The 20,327-nt window shown below is 30.2% G+C and overlaps 1 protein-coding gene across 2 annotated transcripts in view; it reads left to right on the forward strand.

Moving 5' to 3' along the window:
• The window catches only part of acj6 (abnormal chemosensory protein 6), a 34,980-nt gene extending 17,776 nt beyond the window's left edge, over positions 1-17,204 (forward strand). For both annotated transcript variants that reach the window (XM_015512941.2, XM_015512942.2), the window contains 2 exons: positions 9,019-9,297; positions 13,906-17,204. In XM_015512941.2, the coding sequence (XP_015368427.1) occupies positions 9,019-9,297; positions 13,906-14,691 (1,065 nt within the window). In that variant the 3' untranslated portion in view covers positions 14,692-17,204. The remainder of the gene's footprint in view (positions 1-9,018; positions 9,298-13,905) is intronic.
• The last annotated feature ends 3,123 nt before the right edge of the window (positions 17,205-20,327 follow it).

Below are 20,327 nucleotides of genomic sequence, written 5' to 3' on the forward strand. Positions count from 1 at the left end.
GAAGGTCTACTAACTATGCCGGATACATGAGGCAGAATTTCGCCAATGCCTTAATACCGAGAGAAAACGTTTCGGAAAGCTCCTCTATATATCGAGCATACCGGAGATAATGTCTAAATAGCACTATATACGATTCACATTCGTTAGTCCGATTACACAAGGACGGATTCATAAATCTCCTCTTGGGATTTCTTCACGTTGAAGTATTGAACCCAACTGAGTACTGACTATGCACCAACAACACATATGCATATACGCGTATGTTTACAAACACACAAAACCAATTAATAATTAATTGAAATTTCTATACCTATAATAACTGAAAAATTCGTAAAAATATTAAAATAAGAATAAAAAGCGAAATAATTATTCTAAAATAATAGTTAGTAGTAACATTTTATACATTTGAATACATAAATTAATGTGGAGAATAATAAATAATAATTATAATAAGTAGGTATCTAGGTAAGGTATTTAAAAGTTAAAATTATACTATATGATGTAGGTATATTTATAATTCCGCACAGTAATGAAACCTAAATATATAATATATAAACTATAAACTTTAGTGCTGTAATGATATACAAACACCAAACTTTTACAATAAGAATAATCTATCCTAATTAAATTAAAATAATTAAATACAACAAACGCATTAGAAATAACCGAGTCATAAAAAAATCTAATATTGTTTAATGTTTGATAACAATATCATAAACCACTATTAATAATCATATTTTCATTGTAGACGATAAAAATTAAGTTATTGATTAGTGGTACAACTATTATTATAATTATTGCGATTATTATATTGTTATTATTTTTTTTTATTATTATTATTAGCAACATTCATCAATTCATCACAAATAAAAACAAAAAAATTAATACACTATTAAACAGTATGCTTTAAGAAATAATCTATTAAGTACATCAATAATAGTGTAGTATATATTTTAAAATATACGATGTGTATACCTATGATTCTCTGACAAAATATTTAAATAATAATATTTACACCACAAGTGGAGACTAATTAATATATATTGTATATCTATTATCTATGCAAAACTGTGATTACGATTGAGGATGTATGTATGGTTGTTTATATAACACGCTTAAGACCAATCCTAGAGGTAAAAAGTATACGACCCAGTAAATCATAAATATTTCATGAATAGCACTTGTCGCCACGCTTTTACCTTGTACAACACAACTTTGCCACACATTGAATCCGATCGATGCCGATTGAAGGTTTATTATACATATACATATATTATATATTAAACCTATATTTTAAAGTATCCTAAAAAGTAATTGAAATAAAACCATTTCCATCAATGTTAGACCTTAAGTGTTGGTATTAAAATCAAAACAATGCATAATTTATTTATTCAAACATTTATCTTTACGAAAAATAATAACACTGTGTACCAGTTAGATCAGAATCAGAATCACTTGATAATATATTGTGTATGCATGTTTCAATAATATAATAATTTATAGTTAGATTATATCGTTCTAATGGTATCCAGAAGTTCGTTGCGGTTTACCTCCTATATAAGTTACGATTTATTGCTATATAATTTTCACATTATGCGCACAGTTTGAAAGGGAACAATCTCATGATATTACCGGCGGACACGAATATTAATAAACACCTGACATCCCAGCGGGCAAAAACAAGGGTTAATCCAAAATATTTATCGTTTCGGCTAGTGTATTTGAATCTATTTATTTTTTAAGTAAATTTATTATGTTCCAACTTTGAGTCAATAGTAATATTTTTCTTTAAAACCTATCGTAACAAAAATTATGATTTTTTTCAAACAATTTTAGACTTAGCGGAGAAAGGAATGTATTGGCTTTTCAATGATGTTTATTTCTTTTTCTTTTTCTCTTTTATTCTGTTAACACTTTTTCTCCCTCTAAACTTGCTCAAAAGTATCAAGTGTAGCATCTTTTCTGAAAGGTAATGTTCTTGATCTGGTACTTAAGAAAGGTCATTTTTCGATTTTCGAAACGGTATACTCGAAAAAAAAAGCGGTTAAAGGAGAAAAAGTATGATTTCATGATTTTATAATATATTAAATAATTACGGATGACGTTTACTACCAGAAATATTGCTTCAAATGAAAAATGACAAGAGATCTTTTTTGTTATATTTTGGATTTTGTTCTTCACGGTTTAAAGTTTGGACAATTTTAGCCACTTTTTAGCTATTTATAGATATTTTAATTTTGTATTTTTTTGTTGTAATTCGGTTATTAAAAACTTGAAATTTGGGTTGTTTACTTATATTGGCCTTACCTAGACATGGTAAAATTTAAAAAATATTTGAGCGACTTTTTAAATCTAAGATTTGAAAATTTTTAATGATCCATAATATATCCTAGACAGATAAACCGTCTCCGCTCAGAATCGTTTTTCGTATACAATGATATAATATCATTGGATTCAAATTTAATTCCATCCATTACAGTAACCCACTTGTAACCTACTGTACAGCAGAGCGACATCTACGACTTACCCGCTTTTTTATATGTACTGTTATATAAGGTACATGTACTCATATAATTTTAAAAAAATTAGATATTATTAACAGTATACTATTATATTTTTGGTTTTTATTATTGAAAAATACATTTTTAGAAAATGGTGAAAATAACTCTAGATTTTATGTTGATATTTCCGTTATTAAGAAATTTAGATTTATTACGAAATATGATCATTTTAAAATTACCAATATGATAATATTAAAGAATTCTTTTTTTAAATATATATAATGTAATTTTGGGTGTTCAGAATTCAAAACAATATTGTAATTTGAAGATATTATGGAGTAGAGTAAACCTTTAAAAACTTTTTAAAACCTTTACTGAATTCATAATTTTCTAATAATTATACTAAATTAGCTTTTACTAAGGATAGAAAATAGCAAGGTTATTTCACAGAATCTAATAAATATTATTAAATATTTACTTACAAAGGTACCTATTCTAAGGTTTTTATATTATACTGAGCAGAACAAAGGCTTTTCACTACACAATTATGTGATTTAGTCGACCGTAACTTTTTTTATAAATCCATTTATAAATTGTGAATTTAATAAAAAATATTATTTATTGTATTTTTAATTACACAATCTCTGAATTATCACTTTCTTAGTATTATATTTTTATTGTCGTTTATTAATTTAATAATAATATAATATTAATGAAAATCAGAAAATGTGATTTTTATCAATCGGTATTTATCATAGACTTTTTAGATTAATTTATTGTTGTACTTATTGTAATAAGCAACATCATATTAACATAAATAACTATTAGATTTATTCAATGTTATATACTATAAAACTGTAGAATCCAGAAAGTTAATGGATCTATACATATTTGTGAAGTGTGCTTTTTCTTGCATTTTATATTTTATATTTTTCGGAGGCATTTTTACTGTTTTTACATTATGGTTGTACAAAATCCACAAACTTTATCACAATGTAAAGAGGTTTTTTGCCATGTCAAGACCTTTTTAAAAGCTTTTTATAGCTTTTTAAACCTTCTAAATTAAACACTACTAAGGTAAAATAAAACAAAAAGTAGAAAAATTCGTTTATTTTTATCTGTAATCTTAAATGACGAAACACACATATTTTATGACGGAATACGATCTTTTATTTTTGGTATAAAGATACATGCAAAAACTGTACCAATAACACTTGCAATAGTGAAAATTAATAGAAAAATGTCAACTCCGCTAAACATGTATATCATATACCTTAGATTGTTGATAAACGGTTGATTGATAATTAAATTCAAAAAGGCGTATAGACTTACAGCGACTCCAGATGTCCATAATTTCGACTAAAAATTAATAGGTAAATAAAACTTGATTAAAAATCATTGTGATGTTGTTTCATATTAATAAATTTATTTATTTTGATCATACGAGTATATCAAATTAATTTAATAAATACCTATATGATAATAGTAATTAATTATGAATTATGAAATTAGTAATTGTTTTAAAGTATTTTAGGTATATTGTTTAAATTAAATATATGAAAAATAGTCTATGCGTAGTATTACATATATATATATATACAGATATACAAAAAAATTAAATTTGAAATTGAAAGCTTACTTTTCTTGGGCAGATTTGTGTCATTAAAATCCACGGAATTGGACCATATCCAATTGAATAAAAAATTATGTACATAACGATCAAATTAGGTAACCATAACTCATTTAAACTTTTCATATAATATAACGTGGCAATCATCAAAAATATAGTGATTGTCATTCCAAATCCTGAGATGATTAGTATATTTTTCTTTCCCAAAATACTTAGAATTAGTAAACAGCAAATTGATGAAATGAGCTAAAGAGTTAGAACAAAATATAAAATGCAATAAATATAATTAAAGAATTAAACTGTTATTGCGTTAGAAAAAGATAATATTTTAAATACTTCTTGACTTGTATTAATTGATACAATATTTTCATTATAGGTTAGAACAGAATATGTAATATATAATGAATGATAATTTGTACACTTTTTTTATATTATTATAATAAACAATAAACTAAAAATATATTTTTCCCGTTTATGTGAACATAATGTCCCCCCTCCCTAAAAAAAAGGTCGAGTTAACTGACAGCTATGCCGCAATCGATATAAGTGTCCTAATAACACAGAGAAGCGCCAAGGGAGCTCCTATTGAAACTCCGTAAAACTTCTTGTATGAACTCCTATAATCAGGATTAAGATGTCTTTGAAAGGCCCAGAGACTCTATAGTCTGCTGTTCTATTAGTTAGGGTGGTGCCGGCGATTGGCAAAGTCTCCAGCCGGCAATTGAGCAATAAATAAAATGTCTGAAAGTTTCTACCAACCAATAGGGAAATAACTATAATATGCTTGACGTTTGATAGTAAACCTTCGTCAATATCTACCTACCCACAAAATATACTAAAGTTATGCATTTTATTGAACTATAATGTATAAGTGGTAAAGAACGGTAGCAATATGCCAATACTTGGAAACCAGTTATTGTTGGTATCATTTGACTTAACGGTAGTCGTTCTCCGTACGCACATTGTAATTTATCCAACAATGAAATGTTACCACTAAATTGTTGAATACTTATTAAACAGATGTTAATCAACAGAGGTTGATAATATTGTTTTTTAGCAAAAATCGAAGACAGATCTATTACTTTGTTGATGTCACGGTTTCTTAAAAACTGAAACGCCAAATAAAAATTTATAACTACACAATTACTATCGTAACAATAATCCACAGATCCATAGATCATAATATACTATTTCAGTTGTTTACCTTATGGCAACTATTTCTTGATACATCAATACATTTACAATCTGATTCACTCTTTCGTAAGTTTTCATAAAATATCAATTGAAAACAAGGTGGGTCTTCAATAACGCATAATACTATCAAGTTTAAAACTGCCATACCAATAATTCCAATATTCGCATATGAACACGTACAATAGTCATCGGCAAAGTTTGACAACATCATACCGCTTAACAATAATACATGATGCAATCCAATTAACACGTCTAAATTAAATTATAAACATTGTTAAAAATAACGTTAGTAAATAATTTTATATCAAACCACCGATTATTCTGATCTTAGGCCATAGATCCACTTATTTAAGTATACAGTATAAAAGGTGCAATGTAATAGGAGATGCACGAACATGACTGGGAACGGTTCTTATCAGTGTGAAGTTTTTAATTTTAATTACAAGATTACAAACAATTATAGTATTACAATGACCTCTTGAAAACGACACCATTGAGGACAAATGTTGCCATTTTAAGTATTATATTTAATCTATTACAACTTTAAATATACTAATTGATATAATTTACGCAAGTGTAGTGTAGGGGGAGTCGTGAAGACATTTATTACAAAATGTTTTTTTCGCGTGGCCCTTTGTGCTATAGGTACAATAGTCAATTATAAACGTCATGATGGAAAATTTGCGTTTTAAAACGTAACGCGCGATAACATAAAATGTAGATTCAATAAAACATATGTTATTATTATAATTATTAACGTTCTGACCTCTATACTTCAGATCAGTGATTTCTGCTGCGTAATTGGGTACGATGACCCACACAACTCCAGCACCCATGCCATGTAGGATTCGACCGATAATTAGTGTCGACAATGCGTCAGTCAAATACACGAGGATAATTGACCCGCAGAGGGTGAACAAGATTCCAATGATTAGCACCTCTCTGAGTTTTGTCTGCATCGAAGCAATAAGTGCCGCTGGTCCAGCACTAATGATTGCCCCTCCGTATATGAGAGTTTTCGACATATTTTCCGATGTACCCCAATCGTTTTCCGTTATCACGTCATAGTTAAGTCTTGTCCACTCCAAGCACATGCCGACCGTTAAAGAACACCCGGACACTTTAACATATACAATCAAAAAACCTTATAATTCCCGATTTTTATAACCTTTGAACACTCGCTACCTAGAATAATATATAGCACGATAAGTACCTATTTCATCAAAACAAAAGTTTATAACCACTTACAGCTATTAAATAAAAGTTATATTATATTAAATTGATTATATTGTATTAATTTATTATGTTATTCTGCATAACACAGTATAATATAGTAAGAAAAGTACCTATATACAATATATCTACATAATATTTTCAACACTCAATAAAGTTGATTTCAAATATCTCAACTAAAACTTTTAATATAATCGACAAAAAAATAAACAACATTCCCATTTTTAGTAAAATACCAGAGTAAACAACATTTTAAAGAATATTTTGTATTTACCAAATTATACTAAGATAAATGTCTTGGATGGGCGTGGGAAATGATGTAGTTTTTTAAAATAAGTTTTTAGAATATTGTAAATATTTAATCATTATTATAATTCATTTTGGAAATGATGGAGGTTTTACTTTCTATTAAACAAGGAATATAATTACTCTCTACAGGCGTAATCCTCAAAGAGGAGGTATAATTATATTTATAATTACATTGGCCAATCTAAAGGGAATAATATGGATTTAGTAGTGAACAACACATAAAATTATATTCTTAATGCAATAATATTTATACTTAATCCTCACCTAAAACTGTAAAAATAATCTGTCGTATTATGCTCTCTTGTATTACAATATTTTCTGACATAATTGTTTTGGTAAAAATTAATACACATGAAATGAAATCTAAACTAACGTGTTTCCGAAATTTTCATTGAATTAAATTCATAGTAAATATAAAAATTAAATTAAACAACAACAGCTTTTATATCTGAATTATCATTAACACACAATTGTTTTTTTTTTATCGCACTATATAGATATTTATAGTTCTAATAAGCCAAATACTTTTTTAAATACCTATAGGTAGATATTTAAAATTATTATTTTCATTTTTTTACCTACAATTAAATATATTATGTTGATTATCTAGAATTTATATAAGATGAGAATAGCACATATTCTAAATAATAGTTTATAATAGTTTTTCCTGTAACAGTACTATATACCTGTTGCCTTAGCCCTTAGGATTATATTGCATTTACCTATTTTAGTCCAATAAAATTCTTTTAACAATTTACAAACATTAAGAGGACGCTACACCCGCATGCGTCGTCTCCGTCTTACACGCGTTTTACATGAGCATGTTAAGTGTGAATATTTGAAAATTCACATAACTCATTTAAAAATTAAAATATCGTAAAAAACCGACATGAGAATACAGATAATGTTCCTACCAAAAAGTTTGATAATGGGTCAATTCACTCTAATATCAAAACTAACAGCACAATATTAAATCTAGCGAATAAAAATTTGCAGTGTAGTACGCGTGTAAGACGGAGACAACACATGCGGGTGTAGCGTCCTCTTAAGTACTTTAATTCCATATAATTGTGTCATATATCCTGTTGTATATTTACTCGTCTTGTAGGAACTACAAATAATGTAACATTAATCGTACTTAATTTTGTATTCTGTTTATTAAAAACATTTAATATCATAATAATTTATGTATAACAGTTACTTTTCAGAAAATAAATGTTTACTACAAGGTATTTTACAAAACTACATTAGGTTATTTTTATTTTTTATGTAATTTTTCTAAACAAAATGAAATACTACTTTTCACAAATTGCAAAATCAGTCGATCAGCATTTTGAAAAATCTATTCAATACCTATGCTCATTCAAACTTGAATTTTTAGATATTAGATATAATCTCATGGACATATTATAATAAGCCACTTTGATCAAAATAATTTTTCAAATGTGGTTATTCATTATTGCTTAAAAATCCATAATAATATATCATTATTGTCTTATGTTTGAGTGAATTTAACGAAAGAGTGTCCAGTAGATGCTTGTCTTTTTACCCTGAACGGATTCATATCATTTACCTATATAGGTATTATCTTTTTGACATATTTATTTTATACACTTTTGTATAGGTACATAATGATAATTAAAATCCATCTATCTTTCATAGTAGTTATTCATGTTATTTTTTATAATACTTTTTCATTTTTTTTCAATGACCATATAAAAGAATGAAAAAGTAACGAGATACCTCATAAATAATTGATGGCTCGTGTCTAAAGTCCAGGGCACTTGTCGCACACCCCAAAAAAAAACTCAGTAAGTAAACGCTATAGTCGTTGACGTCTTCAGTAAACGGCATACTTCTTATCTCGGGCGTCATAAGTCCACTATGATTTTCTTTTAACAAAAAGCGATTGCACACAGTTCAGTATTTATTCCACGCATAGTGAGAAAACGTACCCGCTTAAGACTAAAGATAGACATTCTTCATTAATATTCAAGTTGTTGACTGTCTTCTTCGCATTTTGTACGTCAAAGAAAACGTTGCACAAATTATTCTCTCTATTCATTAAAAGTGAATTGAATTCCTTAAAATTGAACAAAAATAACCATTGTAACACGTCGAGTTAATTTTTTTTAATATTTTTTTCCACAGGGTGACTTATTTGGTGGTCTCAATGACGGTCTGCTCAGTAGAGCTGAAGTGCTTGCTGCTGTGGACATGGGAAAACACCACCATCATCACAATCATCAATCACCGGGATCCGGTAATGGCAACGGTGGAGGCCAGGGCAATGGATCATTGGGGCCTGGATCCACTGGATCGCCTGGACCGCTCTCTCAGCTCAAGCACGACGTTATGTCGTCATACCACCACCATCATGGAATGTCTGGTGGACACTCAGGTAGCCAATCAAACCACCGAGGTCATCAGGTAAATGCACACTTATGAACTAGTTAAAAATAATCTTAAGAACAATTTCACCATGAACAACATAAAGTAGAACATTTATTATGAAACAAGACACCGAGACTTCTTAAATGAATTTCTTATTTCAATATAGAAACGTATTAAATATTTTCAATAATAATGAATAAGTGTACATAGGTAATTGCTATTTTATAAGCTTGCCAAAAATTCATCTTTTTCATATTGCAAAGTAATTTATTATTATAATATTATAGGACATTTATGATTTATTGGGCTTTTTCTGTAAATTTATAAGTGTATAACGTATTTAATTTAATATACTACTATAGCTTATTAATATTCTTAAATTTTAAATTGATGTGATTTATACTGACTTGCATTAAGATTTAAGAATTTAATAATATAAAAAAAATAAAATTGATTAATATAGCTTTATACTCTACTATTTCATTTGACCAAATATAGTACCTATTAAATATATATTTATACTCGCACAGATGCATAACGTATAAAATGCATAGATCATTCCTAATACATACCTACGTTTTTTTCTTTCAAGATTTTAAACATCGCAAATGTTAGAAATTAGAATACTGAATGAATGAAATTAATTGTAAAACTATATTTTTCTTCTATAGCACACAGTACATCTATGTTAACTTAAATGATAATTAATATTTTAATATTATATGTTTATAAAAATATTAAATGAGCTTGCAAATTGTTTATTAGGTATTATACACTTAGTCTACGTACTATACATATAATAAATTATTTTGATATTTAACGGGTGTAATATAATATATCATTATATATTTTTTAATAGTTAGGATGAATAGCTTTTTTCACTTTATGTTATATTTTTCCTCTTAATATACCCTATAACTATTTAAATACGTCATTTTATTGCATATCTCATCTGATTTTAATGGCACATAAATTATTTATGCGCTCCCTATACCTTTTTATACATAGATATTTTGGTAGGTATTTAAAAAAAAAATATTATTTTAACCAAAACTCATTACTTAAAGTAATTTAAAGACAAAAGTAGGTTTTAGAATTCTCCAACTGAAAATCTTTTGTTTTTCAACATTATTTTAACTTTTAACTGTTTTAAATAACTTACGTGTATTTTGAATTTCACTTATTATTATAAATTGTAAGCAAGGAAATAATTATATCATCTACACTATTCAGTAGACGTAGAGTTCATAAGCAATGCTGAAAGAAGTTTATCAAATGTAACTTTATCTTTTCATCAATCAAACCTCTTAAACACTGGACTCATTAATTTCTTATTGCTCGTGAAGTCCGACATGAAAGTCAATTGACTATACCCAAAACCTAAACGCCTTGTGCAGGAAATTCATTGACACGAACACACAACTATAGGTAATACTAGTAATTGCTCTTATTATAATAATACTTATGCTTTTATGGGTATATTATTTAAATCTAATAGGACGTTCGTAAGATTAGGTATCAATGAAATATACATTTTCACGCAGGACGCAGATATATACCAGTGAATATTATAACGCAAACGGCGTTGTCGTCGTGGTTCGTCCCTCATCGCTCGAAAATATTTTTCCTCCGAAGCACTTCGTCAAAGTTGTCGATCCATTAACTTTTGCTCGTATACTTCCGCTACCGCCCTCCAAAAAACACACGGACTCGCGTTCCCAGCGGAATACTCCTCACGCAAACCTCTCTCTCACTATGTCTGCCTGTCCGTCTCTCTTTCTCTTCTTTCTCGCTTACTCTATCTATCTCTCTCTCTCTCTCTTCTCACACACACACTCATACTCTTGCTATCTATCTATATATCTGTTTATCCCTCTTACTACAGCATCAGAAGCTGCAATGCTCGTATAATATAGGTGTTTACGCGTGCGTGTGCCATCACAAGAGATGAAGGGTACTACTACTACGCCAGAGGGAGACGAGAGACCGAGTTAATGATGAAATATACGTCGCACGGGGACTGCATTACTGTGACTAACCGGTCGCGTGGGGAGGGTGTGGCGCGCGCATAACCGTCGCGTTTGTGTGTACGCGGCCGATTACCTCATTACAAAAACGAGTATACTGTTTGGGTGTATATAATAATAATAATAATAATAATAATATACTCCTCGCGTAGTCGACGTCGTCGTAACCAATCGAAAGGGGTAAACGGCGACGACAAGGGCCACGTATGTGTATATGCGAGCGCGCGCGAGTGTGTTTGTGTGTGGGTGTGGGTGTGGGTGTATGTATGTACTCAACAACGGTATTGAGAAAGATAACGTATGTGCGTGTATGTGTGTGTGTATAATAACAATCCAAATCAATTATTCATTCGATTGCGTTTGCCGTTTCATCCCTTTCGACCCCTCACCACTGTACTCCCCGTAACCCGTCCCGCCAAACTATATCTCTCGTCGTCGACCCCGACGACTACTCTAATCTATATATATATATATTCATATACGCGTGACACACGCGACCCCACATCCTGCAGCGTATATATTTGTAACACTTTATATGTATATATATATATATATATTATATATATATAATATAATATATTATATATATATATATACAATGCAAGCATATACACACAACGGTAACGGTATAGTATATAATGTATACCTATGATGTGTACTGTATATATAAGTTTACCTTCACGCACACACATATATATATATATACTCGCCAGTGACAATTTCTCCCTGTCGGATTCACGCGTGGTGAACAACCCTCGCCACCACCGACAACACGCGTGGAATTCCCGCGACGTACGCTCGCCGCTATTTTTTTTTTCTTTATTTCGTACACGCATACGTACACATACACGCCGTATAAAATGCAAATTCCCACACGCTTGCCGATCCTGTGCATGTGTGCGTATAAAATAATATACATAATACCGCCGCCTTTCGTTTTATTTATTCGACAATCTCATCACGTATTTGTTGTTTTTATTTTTATTTTTTGTGCCGTGCATTCCGTATAGGTTCCAATACATGAGTACGCCGAGTCCGTACACATGATATGTATTATTGTATAAACACTGCAGAAGAGTACCCACGCTGCAGTGTTACAATATTGCCCACACATAGCAACGCGTTCAAAATCGTCATAAAGCGATCGCGGGGCGCCGTCGTTGCCGAAACGATAATCTCTCCCCCATCTCGTTGAGCCACCGCGGAGGGTTTCGATCTTGATTAAAATTAGTTTCACGCACAACACGAACAACACACACCACGAATGTTCGCGATAAATTTAACACCGCATACATTATCGTCAGATTTTACGAGCGCCATGAGCGCTGTATATATATATACCTAATACACTTCTGCAGACGAACAGCATAAATATAATTACCATTATGCTTTTATCGCGGTAATATACGTACCTGCATAATTATGAATAATAATAAGATTATTATGGTGGTGATAATGATGATGCTGACCGTGGATCGCAGTGTACTTATACGGTATCCGTTTAAAAACCTAAACAGCAGCTATAGTACCATTACCGGCTATGCATGATGCGCTTAGCGCGTGGCATTTTTAATGCTTCATGATGACTTACACGTAGGCGTAATACAGAAAATAGCGTTGATTGTAGATCAGGTTTTTTTATCCACCGCTTTACTGGGCGCAGGGTCGTTCGTCGGTATATTTTAAATGACGACCACACATCATCTTGATTGTTAAACACTTTAGTTGTAGTATGTGTTACCATACACTTTACGGATACGAACTGCTGTATAGTACGGCTTTTTCTCGATCTTAATTTATTTGGACCACAAAATGTGTACTCTACAGATTATCTACACAGTCAGCCTCACGTCGTCGATCTCTTCTTCACCTCATTTGGTTGTGAGGAATTACGAATCATGGAAAGTATACTTGTAGACTATTCAAAACCACGATTACTGATGGTCATGGTTTCAAGTGATCTTCCTGTTCTTTTGCAGTCAATGCATTTTTAGTTTTTCCTTGCAACGACCCGAATTAAGCCTACACTGTCCTCTCACTTGTATTTCTAGACTTTCTCTCATTATTATGGCTAAATATAATATGCTGATTGTGGTTAATTCATCTTGTACGTTGTACACGAAGGCAAAAAAGGATGTTCTCTTGTATTATAATATTCGTATACTATGTAATCGTACCACGTTTAATGGAAGTATTTTTTTTTTTACTCTAAAAATTATACATTGCAAGATTTTTTAGAAATCTGTCTCCAACAATCGCTTTTATGGTGATTTACATTTCATATACTTATCAGAAATTTGTACCTGATTTTTTGGTGCGGATGAATATACTTTTCGTTAAAACTTGTTCAGTTATAAAATTCATAATCAAAAAAATACAACCATAGGAAAAATAAATACCTCCATTAAACGAGGACGTGTATAATATAGGTATATTAATAAAATACGAAATATTCACCGCTCGTAAACAGTTGATAGATCAACTATGTTTGATCATTTTTCCCACACCTACATATGCACACATTGACCTTATTAAAACATTGGAATGACCCTGAAAGTGCATCGTACCAATACATATTGTAATTCTTACCAACATTCGTTTTGTGGTTTGTTTTCAGATGCACCCAGGTATGGAAGGCCTCGACCTCCTGGAGCCCATATCGTCGTCGACCATGACCACGTTGACACCGATGTCGGACGGGTCCGGACACGGTCCGCTCCACCCCGGCGTCTACGGTGCGGGCATGATGAGCGGCCACCATCACCACCATTCGCACTCGGGTGCTGGTCCGAACGGCCACCCGCATCACCACCATCACCACCATCATCATCACGCGGCAGCGGCGGCGGCTGCAGCTGCCGCCGCTGCCGGTATGATCGGTGCCGGCGGTGGTGCCGGACTCCAGCATCCCGACACCGATACGGATCCACGCGAACTGGAGGCGTTCGCCGAACGGTTTAAGCAACGGCGGATCAAGCTGGGCGTGACGCAAGCGGACGTTGGCAAGGCGCTGGCCAACCTTAAGCTGCCGGGCGTCGGCGCGCTGTCCCAGAGCACCATATGCCGGTTCGAGTCGCTGACGCTGTCACACAACAACATGATCGCCCTCAAGCCCATCCTGCAGGCGTGGCTGGAAGAGGCCGAGGCGCAGGCCAAGAACAAGCGCCGCGATCCGGACGCGCCAAGCGTGCTTCCGGCCGGCGAGAAGAAACGGAAGCGCACGTCGATCGCGGCGCCCGAGAAACGGTCGTTGGAAGCGTACTTTGCCGTGCAGCCGCGGCCTTCGGGCGAGAAGATCGCTGCCATAGCGGAAAAGCTCGACCTGAAAAAGAACGTGGTCAGAGTGTGGTTCTGCAATCAGAGGCAAAAGCAAAAGCGCATGAAGTTCGCGGCCCAACACTGATGGACCGGATCACGCTCCGCCCATCCGTCACCACTTGAATCCCTTCCTAAGACACGTGCTCATTTTAGTTGCATTAACCGGAAATATTCAGTTCTATATAATAATAATTTACATTACTATTATTGTCATTATAAATATTAACATTATCTATATAAAACCATAGTTGTGTATATAATGTATATAATATAGGTTTGGACGACCAACTTGTCAAACACATAGCTCTCTCTCTTTCTTTCTTTTTCTCTCTCTCTCTCTATCTGTAACAGCTTTAGACGGTTTCAGTTCAATTTTTTATTTTTTTCTATTTTGAGTGTTTTATCTTACAAAACGTCCATGGTAGTGTCATATATATTTATATATCATTATAATATTAGCAAATCTAATGTAAAAATTTTAATCAGCTTCTCGTGTACGATATTAAGTGCCACTTATTATAATAACATGTTCCTAAAAAACACGACCATCCATACGAGTGTGATCATGCGAATCATAACTGATATCGTATTTATGGTAAATGTATAGCCAAAGTCTCAGTTTTGGATGTACACGCAGGTATTTTCTTACCAGCGTTATTTTATAAAAATCCAATATTTAACGCATTCCTACCTAGCTGTGTAGGACCCGGGTGTGAGTACCCGCACTTTTCAAGTCGAATAAGATACGTAGAAAACCATCGTGAAATCAAATACGCAACAATCAGTTAAAAACATCCACACGCATAAACATAGGTACTACATAGTATACATATTACCTACAATAAATTTTAATTACTTAGTATTTCAAGATATAAAATACCAAATGATGCGATGTTTATTGAAATACATTTCATAATAGCTTACGGCAAATAGCGTATTAAGGAAATAAAATAAATACAAATCATTATTATTGAAATTAATTTCCGTGAAATTAATTTATACGCTACTTAAATTACATTTTTCTCAAGCATTTCTAACATTTCTTAAGTTTTTTACCAAGATATGTTTTTGGCAGACCAACGAACACACTAAAGCACTGATATTATCTTAATTAAAAATAATATATTTTATTTGAAAAATAAATAATTATTATAATATAACACAACAATAAAAAATATGTAGCATCAAAGGCCTATAATTACTTATACTTCTACCTATTATTAAAACGTAAATAATTTTATTTAAATGTTTAAGGTATAAATATATTTATATTAAGATATTTAGCCACACCGAAAACTTTAATTTTACAACAAAAATATTTTGACTAGGTATGTATAAAAATTATTTTAATTTATTATTGAAGTCATAACATTTTTATTTTTATTTTTTTAAACAATTAAGGACACTCAAAGCCATTTGTATCGAATAAAAATCTCTAACAATATTACTTGAAGTAATGTTAACTGTTATTTTATTTCCAGTATAACAAGATATCGACTACCTACCTAAACGAATTTCTTAATCAATGTTGAACATTATTTATTTTAATAGATAATATTAATTTTTTAGTTTATTTAGTTAAACTTGCAAAAAATATTGCCCACCTATTTAATGTATGTTACCTACATTACAATCGTCAACATTATTCGGAGACATTATGTACACATTTTCATTTTATTTTAATCTCACAATGTTATTAACAAATGTAATGTACAGATGACGCTTATATAATAAATTATTTTCACGTTACGCTTACGTGAAAATCACTTTATTTTAAATACTGCTATGGGGGCATCAAAATTGTACATACATTGGATCAATATAGCTATCTATATTAGGTATATATATTATGTAAATAAGTTATTGAAATTCTTAATTTTCGTCAAACTGTGTTCTTCTCTGCAGTGCAATAAGAGAATGGAAACGTGCAATATAATTTTTAATAACTATTCATCTATATATTATGATGGTGGTTTTTTTATTTTTACTGTATTCTTTAATTTCTTTGTTTTTTTTTTATTTCTGTATAAACATAAACAAAATATATATATATATTTAAAATAAATCTGAGATTTTCAGAAAATGTTATTTTAGTTGTTACATTCTCTGTATTAAAAGATTGATGTCCAATTAAAATTAAATTTATTAATAGACTTCCCGTTTTTGTAACGGTCTTTTTCTCCCCATCCCAATGGAAAAACTGTTGAAATCATTTGTCAAAACAAGCACTAACATGACTCGGCAGTTTCTTTCTCCGAGAACCCTAACACTTTATCAGAAAATGTTATTAAACTAGTGAAATTTTGACACTTACAATATTATTGTGTTATGATATATAACGTAATAAAACAACATATTTTTGTTATTATATTAATGTTGTAATCAACAACTCCTCTGTATAGATAATAACGTATTTTAATCCAAAATTGTTAATCCGGACTCGGAGATGTATTTTTTTCTTTATTTAGACTATTGTAATGTTAGGCAATATGTACAGTTGTAGTTTTGTAAAAATAGATATTGTAAAATAGAATAAGATGACTTGTATCCTTTTAGTTGTAGATGAAAAAATAAAATATAATATAAAATAAATCATTTCATGTTGTACCGCTTGTTCATTATTATATTTGATCATGCTGCCCATTATTTATCCTGCAGTTTTACTAAAACCGAATACAAAATCTTTGTCGATTTTAAATAATAATATAGGTATCAAATAAATTATCAAAACAAACAATACTTTATGCAGATAATATACATTATTTTTTAAGATGCATAAAATATTATGATTTACGTTCAAATAGCCCTCACAATAAATTTATTTATTCTTAAAATTATCTTAGTAAGTTAGATATAAATAATTGATTTTATTAATTATTCAGATGTGTTATAATTATTAAGGTTCTAAAATGTCATGAAATTGATTTTTTTGAAATATTTCATGAAACTTTAATAAAATATTTCATTTTTATGAAAAATAATAAAAAAATCATTTTTATTTAAATCTAGAGTAGCCTCAACCTACATTATTCATGATGGTGTGCTAATAATGTTTAAAAATAACGACAATAATCTATAAATAAAATCTCAAATTTATATTTTAGTCGCTCAAATAAAAAATTAAATTAATTAAAATGAATTATACATATTAGTCAAAGAAAGTACCTACAGCTAGTTTGTTATTATACAACTTCAGTAAAATTTTAAAGAGTAGGTAGTCAATATTTCAATAACATCAAAAAAATATAAAATTTGACATTTAATTTTAAAAAAGTATGTTAACATGTCATTGTACACCATACTATAATTATTAATATTTCTGTTACTCCATAATTAAATATTTCTATTTTAAAAACATATATTTAATTTTTTTTTTCTGTGATCTTATATGAAGTATATACCTAAAGCTTTTTTAGAAATGTTGAACTGCACTTTCTTATGTTTAAGTCAAATTATTAGTATCTCTTTTGTCTTTTAAGGACAAATACTTGTTACATTTTTGGTCATAATTTTATATGATGTAACAAATAAAATCAGATATTATTAAATTTATTATAAATTTAAATCCACCGTATATGATGATATAATTTTATATGTTTTTAGTGTCAGATGAATGGAATCGCCATAATCCATTAAAATATCCGAGTTCAAAATGAAATAATTAATCACTACAAATTAACATCTAAAAACCTGTACTTTAAAGTAAAAAAAAATCAAGTAAGTGTGTAACACTCTGCTGTATACTTAGGTGTCTGTAACGAATGAGATAAATGTCGATTCAATGATACAAAATCATTGTACAGGAAAAATGATTTAGAGCGAAAGCTGTCTGTCAGCCTTTATAGTAATTAGGGTTCTAAAATTTCATGACATTTTTTTTTTTTTTATATTTCATTTTTATGAAAAATAACTCCTTCAACCCTCTTTTTGGTTCAACCCCCCTCCCGAAATGCATGGTTGGTATTGGCCTTGATTTTGATTGTTATAATATTATATATTATATATAATATTATATCATATTATTATTATATATTGTCAGGATTTCTGTGAAATACTACAAGATAACGACGCTTCGTAACGGACCGCTGCGAGACGTCGACGGTCTATAATCTCTCTATATATATAGTTGGTATAGAAGTCTGTGATCAACGAACGACGATAATCTAAAAACGAAATTCTTGATATTATTATTTCTTATTATTTGGTTGTTAATTATTATAAAGAACCGGAGAACCGGACAAACAAAATTTAGTTAGTTTTTGGACGTCGGTTGTTTCGGTAGGTCGCGTGTGTAACAAAATATTAATTATTAAATATGACATCACAACCTTCATTATTACATTTTTTTAATAAAAAAGTAGCAATGACTGAGCCTGAAAAACATGATGATAATCCTTGTTCATCTAATACTATTAATAATAGCAAAATTGATAGTAATACTGATTTAACTGAATTAAATGATATTGGTTTATATATTAATACAAGAATATCTGACAACAAGTTGAAATATGATTTATTGAAAAAACCATGGCAGCCTCCTACGTACTACAACTTTCCAGTAATTTCAAAAAGAAAATTCAAATTTCAATTATCTTGGATCGCACGTTTCTCCTGGTTAGTAAATTCTAAAAAAATAGAAGGTGCGTTTTGTAAAATGTGTGTACTAAAATTCAATTTAATGATTTAATTTAATGTCTATAATTATTAAAATAAACTTAGTTTATAATATTGATTAGGTAAATAAATTGTTATTAACCCCCCCCCCCCCCGAATTAATTTATATATACGCCACTGTCAGTATACTCTTAAAAATAAAATCTACAGTTGTGCCATCCTCTCGAGAATAATAAAATATCACAAATTCACAACTAATCTTATTGGTCCATTTACTTATATTAATGGCATTATTTATACAGTATTAGACACTCATCATCTGTTATTTCACATTCTTAGCTGATTTTTCTGTATCTCAATGACCTGATGTGACAAAATACATTTGTTTATGCCAAATGTACTTTATAGTATTTACCTATGAATTTTTCTTTGTACAGAACCGTCAGTCATTAAACATTTGTTAAGTATAAGTACATTATTAACCTTTGAGCCGATTATTCTTCAACATTTTTGTATCATTATGTACATATTCATAATTAATATAAATTTTAAATCTCAACGTTATACCTATATAGACTTTGTTGCATTTATTTTTTTTGGTGAATTGTAATTAAAACATGTTTTGAAGTGGCTCTCAAAGAAAAACATTGGCCGCCTTACATTTGGAACACATTCGAGATAAATCAAAATAAAACATCTATATATAACCTTTGTTGAGTGATTTTATTAAAGACAATAAAATTACACGAGATACACGCATGACCGTACCACACTTCAAAGACGTCATTTTTACACATTTATTTATATGCTGAGTTCTAAGTTATTTATAGCCCTAGATTGATCAATACATCATTAACAAATGATAAAATAAGTAATCATTATGTATATACTATCTTCTATGAATGATTTGCTCTGCACAAATATATTAAGTTAAATACTGTCAGAAGTATAATATGGTTGATTAAAAAAATGTACTCAAAATGTATTTATTTTTTTTAAACATTTTAATCATACTCGCATTTTAAAGGATGGTACATATAGAGTAATGAATAAACTATATGAAAGTATCAGCTAAAATAATCAACATGGGAATTACTTGATGAAATA

This window comes from Diuraphis noxia, unplaced genomic scaffold (assembly GCF_037042655.1).
Source record: "Diuraphis noxia isolate RWA-SAM2 unplaced genomic scaffold, SU_Dnox_SAM2 contig0003, whole genome shotgun sequence".
NCBI classification, from domain to species: domain Eukaryota; kingdom Metazoa; phylum Arthropoda; class Insecta; order Hemiptera; family Aphididae; genus Diuraphis; species Diuraphis noxia.